Source organism: Delphinus delphis, chromosome X, assembly GCF_949987515.2.
Source record: "Delphinus delphis chromosome X, mDelDel1.2, whole genome shotgun sequence".
Classification (NCBI taxonomy): Eukaryota; Metazoa; Chordata; class Mammalia; order Artiodactyla; family Delphinidae; genus Delphinus; species Delphinus delphis.
Genome location: NC_082704.1, coordinates 35,171,215 through 35,188,679, shown reverse-complemented (window position 1 = coordinate 35,188,679; position 17,465 = coordinate 35,171,215). Strand labels below are relative to the sequence as shown.

Genomic DNA, 17,465 nt, shown 5'->3' with positions numbered 1-17,465 from the left:
TATATTTTCTATTTCTTCCTGGTTCAATCTCAGAAGGTTGTGCCTTTCTACGAATTTGTCCATTTCTTCCAGTTTGTCCATTTCATTGGCATATAGTTGCTTGTAGTAATCTCTCATGATCCTTTGTATTTCTGCAGTGTCAGTTGTTACTTCTCCTTTTTCATTTCTAATTCTATTGATTTGAGTCTTTCCCTTTTTTTCTTGATGAGTCTGACTAATGGTTTATCAATTTTGTTTATCTTCTCAAAGAACCAGCTTTTAGTTTTATTGATCATTTCTATTGTGTCCTTCATTTCTTTTTCATTTATTTCTGATCTGATCTTTATGATTTCTTATCTTCTGCTAACTTTGGGTTTTTTGTTCTTCTTTCTCTAATTCCTTTAGATGTAATGTTAGGTTGTTTATTTGAGATTTTTCTTGTTTCTTGAGGTAGGATTGTATTGCTATATACTTCTCTCTTATAGGTACTTTTGCTGCATCCCATAGGTTTTGGGTCATCGTGTTTTCATTGTCATTTGTTTCTAGGTATTTTTTGATTTCCTCTTTGATTTCTTTAGTGATCTCTTGGTTACTTAGTAGTGTATTGTTTAGCCTCCATGTGTTTGTATTTTTTACAGATTTTTTCCTGTAATTGATATCTAGTCTCATAGTATTGTGGTCGGAAAAGATACTTGGTACGATTTCAGTTTTCTTAAATTTACCGATGCTTGACTAGTGACCCAAGATACGATCTATCCTGGAGAATGTTCCACGAGCACTTGAGAGGAAAGTGTATTCTGTTGTTTTTGGATGGAATGCCCTTAATTATCAATTAAGTCCATCTTGTTTAATATGTCATTTAAAGCTTGTGGTTCCTTATTTATTTTCTGCAATTGTTTTTAGATCACTTCCAGAATTATGTAGTAGGTCTTTTATCATACTGTATCCAGATGTAAGCAGAAGAAAAGTTTCTCTGCATTTTTGTGTTGGATTCATTCCTTATTTTTAGTTCTGTCTCGTTGGTAATAGCTTTGATTTTCCTTAGAAGAGCATATCTTCCACACACATTAGCCCTATATGACAATAATAGGGGACCATATGGTGATTGAGAGAGAATATCAGTTATCTGTAAGGCTTAGTCTGAAGTAGTCATCTAGAATGTCATTGTGGTTTTACTATCTTACTGTAGTCACTAAGCATGATTGAATAGGGTGAAAATGTGGGTTTGGGAGTTTGGGTATCTTTCTTACAGTGTCTTCTCTTTGGAGATTAAAAAATGGCTTCTAATTTTACAGGTTTCCCTGGAATTCCAGGACCTCCAGGAGCACCTGGGACACCTGGAAGAATTGGTCTAGAAGGTCCTTCTGGGCCACCAGGCTTTCCAGGACTAAAGGTCTGAGACATTTTAATTTATTTTTTATTCTTTTTCTATTCCCCCTACCTTCCTTAGCCTTCTCTATTTTGATTTAGACATCATCCCAAGGCTTCACTGTATAAATAAAACTTAACTTATTGTATTTTTATTTAAAAATATTTAATTCCAAATACTTTTTAATAGTCCAAGGGGTCAAATTTGAAGCAAAAAAAAGAAGTTTCTGAACCTGTTTAGAGTGACTGGTTATATGATGAGATGAGATGAGAGAATACAATCATCAGCTTCCCCTGTGCTTTTCTGTAATACCATCATTCCATTTAATCTCTGTCCATGTCTGTGTGATGTTTGGTTGAAATGGTGTTGAATATCATGCCAAGTACTTCTCATACGTTTCCCCTCTGTCCCAATTCCATCCCAGATACTTAATGCAAATCATTGCTATCGACTTAGTACTAATAATGGTACTGTGTTTGAGTTGGTTTCTGTCCCTCTTACTACATTTTAGCTAATGTAAAATTTTCCTTAGTCAGTCTTCAGCAAACTGCCATGGTACGTAATTATCCTAACTGTTCCTATATTTTCTCTGTGTTTAATTAATTTAAACTTCCTGTGTTTTTATGATTACTATCAATAACTTTTTTCCATGGGAAGAAAAATTGACCATGGCCACAGTTGTCATGAGAAATCACTTCTCTATTGATTGTTTTTATTTTATTATTAACCTTTTCAAATGAACGCAAAAGTAAAAGGAATAATACAGTGAACTTTCATATATCCATCACTCAGATTCCAAATTATCAAGATTTTATCATATTTGCTTCATCTACGCTTTTTTTCTTTGCTGAAGTATTTTAACCCAAATCTCAATATTGTGTCATTTCACCTATAAATATCTATACTTCAGTATTCATCTCTAAGTAAACAGACATTATATAGAAAACCCACAATTCTTTTATCATACTTAGTCAAATTTAAAATAATCATCTAATACAGTACCCAGTCTGTAATCATATTTCATCACTTCGGTTCTTTAATCTCATGCTGTCTCAGTTATTTCTTTTTTGTCCTGAAACCAGACCAAATAATTCAATTTGTTTTACTAAGCCCAGTTTCCTATCCTTCCAGATGTTCTGTCCTGCTTGCCAATTACTTTTCATTTAATTATCCTACTCCCTTTACCATGGCAGGGGGGATATTACCTTGTATTTTCTGCTTTAAATTCTCTGTAGTAAACAGTAAACATCAAGAAAGTCATGGGAGTCTTTGTTGTGTTTTATCATGTGTACGCTCAAGGGAGAACCAGGATTTGGGCTACCTGGGCCACCTGGGCCTCCAGGACTCCCAGGTTTCAAAGGAATACTTGGTCCAAAAGGGGATCGTGGTTTCCCAGGACCGCAAGGTCCTCCAGGACAAGCTGGCTTGGATGGGCTACCTGGACCAAAAGGTATGGAGGCTGTTGCTACTTCTCAATTTGCTTTTAAATTTATAGAAATTGAAACTGTTGTGACAGTTTATGGGTGATAATCCCAATTAACTAGAAAGCCTATGCTGCCACTCTATCATGGCTTTTTTTTTTAATCCTCCATTGGTATATGTTGTGTTTTATTTCATTGTATAGATGATACAATCATATATGTATTGAAGTAACACTTTTGTAAAGGTCTTCCCTTTACCCCATATCCATCCATTATGTTCCTCCCCATCCTATATGTAGCCATTTTTTAGTTACTTATTTGTCCTTCTGGTGTTCCTTCATACAAATACAAGCCAATAAGAATATGAATATATATATATATATATATATATATATATATATATATACAGTTTAACATCTTTATTGGAGTATAACTGCTTTACAATGGTGTGTTAGTTTCTGCTTTATAACAAAGTGAATCAGCTATACATATACATACATACCCATATCTCCTCCCTCTTGCGTCTCCCTCCCACCCTCCCTATCCCACCCCTCTAGGTAGTCGCAAAGCACTGAGCTGATCTCCCTGTGCTAAAGAAGAATAAAGAATATATGTATTTTTATTTACTACCTTTCTCAAAAGATAGAGTACTACCTTTTGAACTTTTTTCATTTAACTTTATATTCTAGAGAATCCTCCATGTTAGTACATAGAGATTGTGATTTTTTAAAAATAGTTGCCTAGTATTGGATTGCTTGGGTATGCCATGTTTTATTCTACCAGTTGCTAGTTGCTAGACTGTGTTTTTGGCAATATTTTCTTATTAGAAATAATGCCACACTGAATAATCTTGCATACATGTTATTTCATGTGTGTACAGGTGTAATGTTAGAATAGAGTAATAAAAATGGGTTTTCTGAATGGAAGGGCAAATGCATTTCTAGATATTGACAGATTCCTCTCCATTTGTACCTTTTTACACTCCCCCCCAAAATGTATGGGTGTGCTTGTTTCCCCACAGCCTTGCTAAATGAGTATGTTGATAAACTCTTGGATTTTTGCCAAATTGTTGGAAACAAGTAGGTATCTCAGTATAGTTTTTTAAACATTTTATTGTGAAAAATCTCAAACACACAGAAAAATTAACAAGAATTGTACAGTGAAAACCCATCTATCTACCACCTAGATTCTACAATTCACATCTTATCTCTCTGCCAACATTTAATTTTTTTTTCTTTGCGGTACGCGGGCCTCTCACCGCTGTGGCCTCTCCCGTTGTGGAGCACAGGCTCCGGGTGCGCAGGCCCAGCGGCCATGGCTCATGGGCCCAGCCGCTCTGCAGTATGTGGGATCCTCCCGCTCCGGGGCACGAACCCATGTCCCCCGCGTCAGCAGGCGGACTCCCAACCATTTAGCCACCAGGGAAGCCCCGGTGGGGCTTTTTAAAAATTTTTTTAAATTTTTTATATAAAGCAAAGTAGAAAGAATTTTACAGTGACTACTGTATACACACCATTGATGTTCTACTATCAACATTTTACTATGCATGATTTGTCACGTATTTGTTCATCCCTTTCTACTTTCATTGACTTATTTTTAATGTGTTTCAAAGTAAATTACAGTAGCAATGCACTTCTCCCTAAATACTGCAGCATGCATGTCTATGGTTGTTCTTTTTCTTTTGATACACTACCAAATGTAAAATAGATAGCTAGTGGGAAGCAGCCACATAGCACAGGGAGATCAGCTTGGTGCTTTGTGACCACCTGGAGGGGTGGGATAGGGAGGGTGGGAGGGAGGGAGGCGCAAGAGGGAAGAGATATGGGAACATATGTATATGTATAACTGATTCACTTTGGTATAAAGCAAAAACCAACACACCATTGTAAAGCAATTATACTCCAATAAAGATGTTAAAAAAAAAAGATGTGGCACATATATACAATGGAATATTACTCAGCCATAAAAAGGAATGAAATTGTGCCATTTGCAACAACATGAATGGACTTGGAGGGTATTATGCTTAGTGAAATAAGTCAGACAGAGAAAGACAAATAATGTATGATAGGACTTACATGTAGAATCTAAAAAATAAAACAAAATAGTGAATATAACAAAAAGGGAACAGTCTCACAGAAATAGAGAACAAACTAGTGGTTACTGGGGGGGAGAGGGAAGGGGGAGGAGTAAGATAGGGTAGGGGATTAAGAGGTACAAACTACTATGTACTATAAAATAAATACAAGGCTATTATTATTATACAAGGATATATTGTACAGCACAGGGAGAATATAGCCGATATTTTATAATAACTATAAATGGAGTATAACCTTTAAAATTGTGAATCACTGTGTTGTACACCTGAAACTTATATAATATTGTAAATCAACTATAACTCAATAATAGAAGAAGGAAATTACTAGACCTTTTCCCAAAATGGTTGTATCATTTTCTAACCAATACGGTATGAAAGTTTTAGTTGTTCCACATTCTCTCCAACATTTGGTTTTATTAGTCTTTTCATTTTTGAATTTTAGTAGGTATGTAGGTAACGTATTTTGGGTTTAGATTGCATTTCCCTGATGGCTAATGATGTTGAGCTCTTTTACATGTACTGGTGAATTATTTACATATTCAGGTATTTTTCCCACTTTAAAATATGGGTTGTTGGACTTCCCTGGTGACGCAGTGGTTGAGAGTCTGCCTGCCGATGCAGGGGACATGGGTTCTTGCCCCGGTCCGGGAAGATCCCACGTGCCGCAGAGCGGCTGGGCCCGTGAGCCATGGCCGCTGAGCCTGCGCATCCGGAGCCTGTGCTCTGCAACGGGAGAGGCCACAACAGTGAGAGGCCCTCGTACCGCAAAAAAAAAAAAAAAAAAAAAAAATATATATATATATATATATATATATATATATATATATATATGGGTTGTTTCTCTTTTTATTGTTAAGTTGGAAGTGACCTTTACGTATCCTGCATACTGGTTCTTTGTCAAATACATGTTTATGAGTATTTTATCCCTATCTGGCTTGCCTAGTGTATTTTGATGAGCAAAAGTTTTAATTTTATTGACTTTTCATTTATCAATTGTTTTCTTATTCGATGATTATTTTCTGTGTTTTATCTAAGAAAACTTTCCCTGTTCCAAAGTTGCAAATATATTCCTTTTTATTTTGTAAATTTTATAGTTTTAGCTTTTATGTTGGAGACTATCATCCATTTCAAGTAATTTTTGCTTAGTATCATTTATTTAAAATAGCTCCCTCCTCATTGGATTATTTTGGTGTCTGTGTCAAAAATCAAACGACTGTTTATGTGTGGGTGTATTTCTGTGCTGTCAGTTCTGCTTATCTATCTTACTATCCTTAAGTTCCTACCAACTGTTTATATTACAGTAGCTTTACAGTAAGACTTGATGTCAGGTAATATAAGTTCTCCAACTTTTTTCTTTTTTAAAAATTTATTTGGATATACTAGGTCCTTTTCCTTTACTCTCAGGGTAGTTTAAAATTTGTATTTCCATTATTATGAGGGAAATTGACGATCTTTTCATATATTTAAAGGACATACATATTTTTTTCCTGTAAACTGCTCATGTCCTTTGCTCATTTCTTTATTGGTTTCTTCTATCCCCTTGATTTTGATTTCCCTAATTATGTATATGAATAGAATTAGTCTAACTGGTTTGGCAATTGTTTTTTTTTTCTTTCTGGTTTGCAAGGAAGTAGACTCTCCTGGTCAACGTTTTGGCCTCCAGAAAATAATCTGAAGAACCCCATGCTTCTGAAACATGTTGGATTGATTCCTATTAAAGCAATAAAACAGCATTGCCAAATTTAACCAGCCTATATTCTGCCAGCAAGAGCCCCAAACTAACCCAATACAAATTGTTCTCAGATAAGCGCTTTTAAAAATACCTTCCTGTCTTTGAGTACACAATTCTGGCCGGCTATAAACTGTAACACTCAAAGTTACAGATAGTGTTTCCCATCAGTTACCTCCCCCAGCTTAAACCTGTGACCCCCCAAACTTGCAGATAGAAACATTTCAAATGATAAGCTATGTGGCAAACAGTCTCCATATGGAAATTACTCACTCATTATACTTTGTTTATGAAAATATCCTTGAGACAGAGGTTGGGAAGAAAGGGGTTGAAGCCCATTTTAAACTTCAGCTCTTTATCAAGCATTTACCTAACCTTTGAAAGGAAGTATAGGATCCCCATATCCTAATAGGAATCATTCCCAAATATTAAAACCTCAGTACAGTTCCTAAGATGCTAGGAAAAAAAGAATTTGGGGCTTCCTGCCACGTAATTCCTTTATTCCTCAAACATTCATTATGTTCTTATTCTGTGTCTATTACTACTTGAATCGTTAGAAACACAAAGGCATAGACTCTGCTCTTGAAGATCTCAGAGATTGTTCTCTACTATAAGAAAATCTAGGTGGTATCACCATGACAGTGTTTATCTCAACCGGAACTCTATGAATATGTAGCACTAATGTTTTGGACCAATAGACCATAGTCAAAACACAGCAAGCAGATCACAATAAAAGTTCACCCACCAGATATACTTACACCAGTGGCTGGGTATCAGAACTTAGTGACTAAACTATAGGAGAAATTGGTACAGCATCTTCAAGGCAACATAGTGACCAATAATAAATTAATAAGGCTAATATCCATCAGGAAAGAACTATAAGAGGAAGAAAATGTGCTTAATACTGAACATTGGAATCATTAAACAAAAAAGAAAAAAATGATGACTTTGGAAGCATTTAGTTTACCTCATATGTTACTTTTGTTCAGGGCCGCATCTAAGGTGCCTTGGGAAGCTTCATATACAAGGTGACATTTGAACTGAATCTTTAGGGAAGGATGTTCCAGGTAGCAGAATTACGTGCAAAATATCATTGTGACAAATAGAATAGTGTGTTTGTAAATATTGAAACAAATAAGAAATAAAATATAATTTGCAAAAAATCTATATCATATCTAGAAATTAATAAAACAAAATGTGCCTAATGTATTTGTGGGAAAAATTAAAACTATTATTAGCAGCTTGAAACTTGTGTTTTGAAAAAGGGTAGAACTAATTGGTTAATAAATCGTACGTGTAGATGGAAAGAGACAGTCAATTCTCCCCAGATTTGTCTGCAAATATACTGCATTTTCAGTGAGAATTCAAGTAGAAATTTTCTGGATATGACATAACTGATTCTGAAACTTGATATTTAGCAAACATATGATAAAACATACTACAAACTCATTGTAATTATAACTTGTGAACCAATGCTAAAGACTAGTGACTCAGCTATTGTTGTTTTTAATATCTAAATTATATTTATTCCTTAAAGGTGACATTGGACCAAATGGACAACCTGGGACAATGGGACCTCCTGGGCTGCCAGGAACAGGTGTTCAGGGACCACCAGGGCCACCAGGAATTCCTGGACCAATAGGTCAACCTGGTAAGATTGGAGTAAATGTGCATTTTGTAGTACTAATTATGTAGAGGTTGATTAGCCCCTCAATAAAGTGTAACCTATGTAACAGTCTTCCAGAAAACAGTTTTGCGAGTTAACATGTCCACTTATATAATTATGTAAAAGTGAAAGAGCACAGATCACAAGAGCTACTTTAATCCCTGAAATTTCCCCTCCCTGTTAATTTAAAATTGATCTATTAACAACAGTGCAATTTAACAATTGCAGTGTGTTGCCATGGCTTATAATCATTGAGCTAGTCATAGCCTTGGAATCCCAGACCTTCTAGTGCTAATCATTTCAGACCTGAGTAGCTATATGGCATTAATAGACCTTTGTGGAACCTCGTAACATTTCTTAGCACATGAGAACTAGGGTTAAAAAAGTTCTTTGAAAAATATTTCTTAGGCATTCTCAATTTTTTTAATAAGATAAGTGAGTTTACTTGAATTTTCTCTTCTTTTGCCCATAAATCAGCATTTACTTTGCAACTCATAAGCACGCTAAGGTTTTTCTTAATATGAATACTCAGAAAAGTTTTGTCAGCTTGTAACCTAATAGAGAATCATATGATTCCTCTATGTTTGTGTGAGAGCTTACTCGAGTTTGTGGATTCTGAGACATCTGGTGATGTGAATTATTTTTATCTTAATCTAGGCAGGCATAGTAAGGGCCACACTTGGGCCAAGATTATGTTATTGCAAAGCACTATAATAATATATGAAATTAAAACAAATATGGAACATTTCATCATTCCTTACTTCACATGAATACATCGGATGACTTAAACGCACCGTTCAGATATACATACATTGACTTTGAAACAATGGAATATATTTTCTGACCTTAAATGACAATAGGTATTTTGTTAGTTATTATGCTAAACATCTAGAAACACTGATTAACAATATAAAAGCCTGGAAAGTAAAGGTTATTTTTGCTTATGTCCTATTTTAAACACTTATTTTATGGCGCGTTATACCGTTTTTTTTAGTGGCCCCTAACATGTCACTACTGATTTAGAAATAAGAAAACTTACAGTGTTGCTTAACCAGCTTGTTAAAAAGTAAGTGCTTCAACATTCATGAGAAAATCATCTGTCCAACTAGCAGAGGGATCTTGAGAGAAAACAATTAATTTTTAGGTTTGGCCATTATAGTCTTGGCCCGCTGTTTCACAAAATGGCTAAAATGAATTTATCATTTCTGTTGTGTTTTGTCATTTATTTTATTTCCCAAAATTGCATGAGGTTTTGGAAGCATTTTGAATTCTTAAATCACAGCTTAGCAAGAATAAAAAGAGACCACTGTTAATGCCAATATGAACAAAATAAAAATACATTCATTTGTGCTTTATGCCTTTTCAAATTTAGCTAATGCTCTACGATGTTTCATTCATCTAATGTTGTTTCTTTTTAACTGATGGATATATAGGTATATTTATAAAGTCCATATAGAATGGGCAGGGGGGAAAGTAATGATGCTGAATTTAATCTCATCTCTTCCTTCTGTAAATATATATTTTGCTACAGAATTGAAGATCTTAACTAATATGGTTCAACAAACAAATGAAGTTAAAGCAACTGCCATGAAAATGTATTGAATGCATTCTTATTAATATAGAAATGTTCTCAAATCACAATTTTTTTTACCAAAGGATGACCACATTTTGTATTTGATAATAGCAACATGTACTCACTTTTAAAGTAAATTTTATTTGTATCACCAAAGCAGAATATTATCTTAGTCCATTTCAAAACTACCATAATTTCTGTTTGTACCTCTCAATAACAGGATGATCAGCAAGGCTACTACTAACATCTTGATACACCTGACTTATACTGCATGGCTGAAATTCTAACTACCAATTTTTTTCTAATAAGAAGCTTATTAAATATACTTGCTGTGTTTCATTTTGTAGTAGAAAACTTAATGCAAAGTATTCTATGTTGTCATTTCTCCAGAAATATATGCTTTTCAGGCTTTTCTTTTGACTCCAGTTTTCTATTATTTAATTAAGCTTTACTATTTGTCATTCTCTTTTCCATAGCAGGCTGTACAGTTTAATGCATGTTTATAAGTTAAAGACCTGTTGAATATCAATTCCTCATTTGGCAGTAGGGAAATAAATTTTTTTAAAAATGCTAAGGGACAAGAAGCAAAATGCTTTTCACCCCATGCCCTAGTAACCCAGGCAGAAATGGAAGTTTTTGGTTCTTATTATTTGGTCTGGCCAATAACTAGAAGATAATTGCTTTAGTCAATCGTTTTAGAGGTCAGTTAAATATACTCAATTCCATGTCTACACATAATACCCTAACCTGAGTTAAATGTGGTGTAACACTTGCCCAGCCTCAGGAACACGTGCATGGCTGAATCAGCTCAGGCTCATCACCACTAATGTGAATCAAAGGAACAAGGAATTAGTCGTGTCATTTTTATAGATGAAGGAGAGTACATTGTAGTTTTCTAACTTTTTTTGGCTATAAAACCGTTGGGCTGTGTGTGTGTGTGTTTGTGTGTGTGTGTGTGTATGTAAAGTTTTCACAGATAATGCATGCTTTTGGAATTTTCTCTTTTTTCCCATAAACTCATTCCATTTGGCTGCAAATAAATTTAGAGCATTATACACCTCTAACGTACTTAGCCTCTATAGATATATCCATATAATTCCTTTTATTGTATAAGGAGATTCAGCAGAGCCTTTGAATTTATATTGACTTTCTTCATTCTGGATCTTACCAGGATGCCAATTCCTGACATAGTCGTGGAAAAGATCTATGCTGTGAAAAACGCAGCATAATATCTGTTACTACTACTAATGACAATGCAGAGATCTTTGCCTTGTACATGTAGTTTGCTTAATCATAGACTGCACTAATAATTATTGAGTTATCTGTACCTAACCTGTTACAGTATAAAATCAAGTTTATTTTTAAATTCTAACTAACCTTTACGAGCTTAAATTCCAAAGTGATCATTCACAGCAATATAAAGATCAGAGATAAACAAGAGTGTAAAGCTGATCTTCATCAAAAAGTATTATGTTTTGTGAATGTAAATATTTTATTGTGTCCCTGTTGGCAAACACATTTATAGTATATGTTATATGAGCATCTGAGCAAATGCCTAAAATACATTTCTTTACTGATTACTAATATATGTTAGTAATGAATCAATATCTAATAAATTCTATTCGTAGACTTTTTGTTCTAATCTTTACATGGTTAGTTTTGTTTCCTAACCTAATGAATCTTTTTGCAACTTGCTTCTGCTTGGGTGGTTCATCTTACTGCTGAACTGTAACTTCCTGCCTCTTGAACTTCAGGTCTACCAGGTACTGTAGTTCTCTCTCAAAAGCCTTATCTTTTTCTTTTTTAATATTGAGAATTTATTATACTAGTGCAAATGGAAAATATCATTCAAATATAATAGGATCATCGTAAAAGATGCAAGAGATATTACATGAAAATGGTTCTGAGAAACTGTAAATAGGATATTTCCTTTGATTTATTATCTTTTGAGCTCTATTGAGGTATAATAGACAAATAGAATTGTAATATATTTCAAATGTACAATGTGATTATTTGATATATGTATACGTGGTAAAAGAATTTTCACAATCAAGTTAACACATCCATCACCTCACATATTTTCTGCGTTTTGTGTGAGAACCCTTAAGTTCTACTCTATTAGCAAGTTGCAGTTATACAATACAGTATTATCAATGATAGTCACCATGTTATACATTAAATCCTCAGACCTTATTCATCTTTTTTTTTTTTCCCAAAAGCCATACCTTAAAGCTTTAAACTTGGAAAACAAACAAGATTTCTCCAGATTGAAGTCTTTGGTTTCTTTTAATTATTTTGTAGAACCACTCTCTTGGAGCATATTTCAAAGGACTAATTAGTTATCTTGAAAACTCAGCTATTAAAAACTACTTGGGCTGTAATATAACAATAGACAGTGATTCATATAGGGCTATAATTGTGCACATGATTAGGTATGTCATCATATTTAATAAATATAATAATATAAAATATCTCTCCCCTTTAATAATCTCTTTACTATGAAATGGCAGCATTGGAATCATCACTACTGTACCAACTAAATGGAATTCTCTAATCTTCAAAGTGAATTTAATCAGTTTAAAGGCATGCTGGTATATGACATCAAACAGGTCTTAAAATGCCAGTGTCTTGGTCTCTTATAAAAATAATTGTCTGTGAATCTTCAACAGTAATAAAATTAGGTCTTATTGTTGAAGGGATGCTTGGAATGGTCCCCTGTTTCATCCCGCAGCTTTCAGTCAGTTATGGCACATCGCCATTTAACAGATGAGGACCAACAACATTAAGTGACTTAATAAGTCACGTAGCTGATAGGTATTGGAGTGTGAACTTGCACCATGTTTGTAGTGTAATTCTTTTCACTAAACATATTCTTTTTTAACCACCTTGTTTCCTGGAGTATATTTTTGCAATGACATATTTTTTCTATAAAATCCTGGCTGGATTACTATGAAACAAAAGTTAACAACAAAGACTAATAATAATGTATTATTAAAACAACATGTAAAACAAAGCCAAAATAAAGTCAAAAGGGCCCATGTAACTTACTTATTCAGTAATTAATTTTTTATGGATTACAAAAATACATCTTTATAATTCATAATACCTTAGAGCAATGCAAATCCAAGTGTGCTCAATGGACCAATGTCGAATTACCAACTGTTTGTTACCAGTCTGCACTGGAATTAGAAGAAATAGAGAGTAAGCATTTAGAAACTTTTATAGCAGTTTGACAATGTAATTATATTTATTGAATATAATAACCAAAAGGTAGGATTGTATTTTATATGTCTTTAATTTTTTATTTTAGTATTTTAGTAATTTTTATTGTATTTTATTAAAAAAATAGTCCATGATGGACCAGGAATTAAGAAAAGATTGATCGTTCATGAGAAATAATTTCAGAAGCACTTTCTTAGAGAAATATACTTGAGAATCCTAAACTTTTATTGTTGGTTATTTTCTGTGCATGATGCCAAAAGTGTCTCTAACTCACTGTTAGGTTTGTTATATACAGGATTCTATCACTTGTTTCTAGAAAAATAACCAGATACATCTCTTAAAACTGCTTCAATACTTCTTAATATTGGTTTGTATTAAATAGGCTTGCATGGAATACCAGGAGAGAAGGGGGATCCAGGGCCTCCTGGATTTGATGTTCCAGGACCCCCTGGTGAGAGAGGCAGTCCAGGGATCCCTGGAGCACCAGGTCCTATGGGACCCCCAGGATCACCAGGGCTCCCAGGAAAAGCAGGTGCCTCTGGCTTTCCAGGTAATTTTTAAGTCTTCCCTGATTTTGGATTCAGGAAATTAAAACTAATATGACTCTGATATATTATCCTCTTGTACTTTTCTGGATTGACACTGTCCTTTAAGAAAAAGTGTTAAATGTCTTTGATTGTAGGAAACTCACTTTGCTATTTGCATTACACTTTTTCTGTCTGAGGGCTCCAGTTATATATTGCTGTATAACAAATGACCCCAAAATTTAATGATTTAAATCAACCTTTTAATTTTGCTCAAGGTTTGCGGGTCAGGAATTAAGGGATGGCTTGCCAGGGTTGTTTATCTCTGATCCACACGGCATCAGCTGGAGTGGTTGGTGTTGAAGGATCTACTTCTCTGACACCTGAGTGTTCATTGGCCTCTTCACATGGTATCTCATTATCCATAGAGGTACTTCGTGTTTTGGTAGTATCAGGGTAGCTGCTCTCCTTCCAGGGCAGCTGGCTTCCAAAAGAGAGAATCCCCAAAACTGAAAGTGAGTGTACTAAGAGCCACAGATGGAAACTGCAAGACTTCTTATGATCTAGCATTGGGAGTCATACAGCGTCACTTAGTCAAGGGTAAGGCACAGAGTCATCCTAAATTCAAGGGGAGAAGGCTACTCTAGGCTGTGTATACTGGGAAGTGTGGTTCATTTGGGGACCATCTTTAGAGACTAACTACCACAATGATATAGGCAGTAGTGGTCACTAAGGTTACAATAGTTGGAAAGGGGTGAAACAGTGCCTTCCCTCCAAGTTTCAATAGTTTTCCAGTTGACATCTTTAAACTTATCTTTTATCTTTCCAAGGTCAAGGAAAGGTAAAAGATACTTATCGATATTCTTAAAAGGTGCCAAAGGTGAAATGGGTATGATGGGACCTCCAGGCCCAACAGGACCTTTGGGAATTCCTGGCAGGAGTGGTGTTCCTGGTCTCAAAGGTAATATTCAGGGTTTGCTGGCAGATGCATGAAAGAAAGAAAATTAAATGTTTTACTTTATGTCAATATAGAATATTTTTATTTGACTGCTTTAAAATGAGCAATGCTTACTTGTATTTTGTTTCTTGTATTTTCATGGCATTTAAATAGGTACTGTTTTAAGTTTGGTGGTATGCTTAGCTTGAATATTATGAAACATGGTAAGTGCTTAGCTCAAAATAACAGAATATAGGGATTAAATTTTTACTTTTTACAGTCTTTATAATTGTCCAAGAATCCCAGAAGAGAGATTATTTGAGTGTAAAAGTGTGTGTGAGCTCGAGTTATTTATAGACAGTAAATAAGGTGCCTAAGTGTTTTGGGTGGTCAGTGGCCTACCCAACTATGTAACATATGAATAATCTTTATATATGCATTAATCCTGGACGGATAAATCTGATCTGCTGTGTCTTCCCCACACATGTTGTGTTTAGGTGATGATGGTTTGCAGGGTCAGCCAGGACTTCCTGGCCCTGCAGGAGAGAAAGGTAGTAAAGGAGAGCCTGGCCTTCCAGGCCTTCCTGGACCAATGGATCCAGATCTGCTGGGCTCAAAAGGAGAGAAAGGGGACCCTGGCCTACCAGGTGAGTGAATGCATTTATTTATTAATGTGTTTCCTGCTATATATGAATTTTAATTTTTAATAGCATGGAAAGTGACTTGTAATCCAGGGCTCACCAACAAAAGGCAGTTAGGTACATCAAATTTTGGTAATGAAAATTAATTTTCACTGATTTCACTGATCAACTTTTGTTTGAGTATTTTCTTTGTAGTTTATCTGTCACAAACTATGAGGTTTTAAAATAGACAGTCACTTTCAGGCCTTCCAGAAAATAGTATATAGGATATGGTCAAGAGAAAAAAGATCTATAGCCAGAATTACTTGGAAAACAGATTTCAGTGTTTGGAAAATTTACTGGTCCTTTAAACTTTTTCACCTTGAAACCAGATGAGGATGAGTGGTACTTTGTTGCCCTGCAGTGTTTTGATATCCACATCATGCTTGACTTTTACCTACAGTTCATTGTTATTCTACCCTGGAAGAATAAACAAGTATTGGACTTTGAACAGCCAAGCTCAGCTCTGGGGGAGGTCGCTGAAAGTAGGTCTAGGGAATGACTGTGTTGTTACAGTTATTTTATTAGAAGCAAATAAGGTATGAAGTGTAACAGGTTTTTAACATTTAAAAGTCCTTTTTTCTTTTTATAAAAGTGTAATATATTCATAACAAAGCACCAGAAAATATGAATAAGCACAGATCAATAAATAATACACAATCCAAGCTATATAGAATAGTCTTTCAAACAACATGGAACTTTAAAAACTATCTATGTTTATTTGCAGATCATAGTAAAGTTTGTGACTCTTTCTGTGTTGTAACCATTACTACTGTCAGTCCGCGTGTGAGTGTGTGCAGGTGTGTGTGTACACAGATGTTATAAGCTTCCCTATGAGCAGGACCTGGTGGGATTTCTCCTCAAAAAAGAGTGTTAAGACATTACTGTATACAGTCATGAAAGAAGCAAAGCCACCTAATTTTTATTCTTGTTAAAATGAGATACTTTCTTGACTGACTTCTTTCAAGGCTTCTCTTCTCTTTCCATTATGCCTTCTGCAAAACAGAGGCAGTAAACTGTATTTGCCTGTGATATAGGGTTATTAAAGATAGTTATAGAATCTAAGAGATAGCTTAGAGATAATCCTCCCCAATTCCTTCATTTTACAGTGTAAGAAACTGAGGACCAAAGAGGAAAGTGACTTAATTATTGAGTGCTCTGCAATTCTTAATGGTAGCTAAATAAAAAAGTGGGGGATTTTAGTGAGTCCAGTGCTGTTGGTTCATACTGTATCAGAATATCACTGTATTTCATTCATATTTCAGAGTTTGGTTAGCTTGCTTCACCAAATTTATTTAATGATATCAGCCTAACTTGTCTTTCTTATACTCATCCTTGGAAGGTATTCCTGGAGTTGCAGGGCCAAAAGGTTATCAGGGTTTGCCTGGAGACCCAGGGCAACCTGGACTGAGTGGACAGCCTGGATTACCAGGACCGTCGGGTAAGTATGATAAACCACCTGTAGCAATTGGGTGGTTGATCCTGAACCCTGGAACAAAGTAATTATGTATTTATCATGTGTGATGATATTTTGAATCTGGTCATGGCAATATGCTTGGGTAGCTGCTGAGATACGGACCTCTCCTTAACAGAGACGTTGCCATTTGGCCCAAGTGTCAACAGACAAGATTTGTAGAATATTTTGCTTTGCTCAGTTTCTTCTTTTTGTGGCATCAGTGTGTATGCAAAATCAGAAGTACGTCCAAGTAAGGTGCTGTGTTTTATTTATATACATTGCAGCATATGTAAATAAGACAGGTTATCTGGTAGGAGCCTGAAGAATTCACCCTTTTCAGTTCTCTGTCTTCAGATAAGTCAATCATTAAACCATGTAAAACAGATGGCTGCCAATTCTATCTTTAAAAGTTTCTAGGGATAAAAATTTCACAATCTACCTTGGTAATGTGTTACAGCATTAATCATTCTTACAGTCAACATGGATTTGTTTTTCTTATTTCTAATAAAACTCTTTCTTGCTGCTTCTTAAGCCATTTTCTTTTAGTTGGGCCCCTAAGGAATAAAGAGTAGCTCATCTCCATCTTTGTAGGAGCCCTTTAGGTCAGTTATTCTGTTCTGGACTCTGTACTGCATTACCTTGATGTAGTAGGAAGGAGAAATTATCTCCTTTTCTATCCTTCACATATTTTGCATTTTCTTCCCCAAGCTGGAAGACAGTGTGAAAGAAAAAATAAAAGAAAATAATATTTAAGGCAACATTGTGGTCCTTGGAAAATACCTGGGTGACACCACAGAGCTCAAGTATCTAAGCT

General features: G+C 35.0%; 1 protein-coding gene across 1 annotated transcript in view; it reads left to right on the top strand.

Moving 5' to 3' along the window:
* Positions 1–17,465, top strand: part of COL4A5 (collagen type IV alpha 5 chain) — a 217,903-nt gene that overhangs the window by 149,385 nt on the left and 51,053 nt on the right. Inside the window, exons 28-34 of the mRNA XM_060002285.1 lie at positions 1,275–1,372; positions 2,648–2,798; positions 8,131–8,244; positions 13,437–13,604; positions 14,450–14,539; positions 15,013–15,162; positions 16,538–16,636. Of these exons, the coding sequence (XP_059858268.1) occupies positions 1,275–1,372; positions 2,648–2,798; positions 8,131–8,244; positions 13,437–13,604; positions 14,450–14,539; positions 15,013–15,162; positions 16,538–16,636 (870 nt within the window). The remainder of the gene's footprint in view (positions 1–1,274; positions 1,373–2,647; positions 2,799–8,130; positions 8,245–13,436; positions 13,605–14,449; positions 14,540–15,012; positions 15,163–16,537; positions 16,637–17,465) is intronic.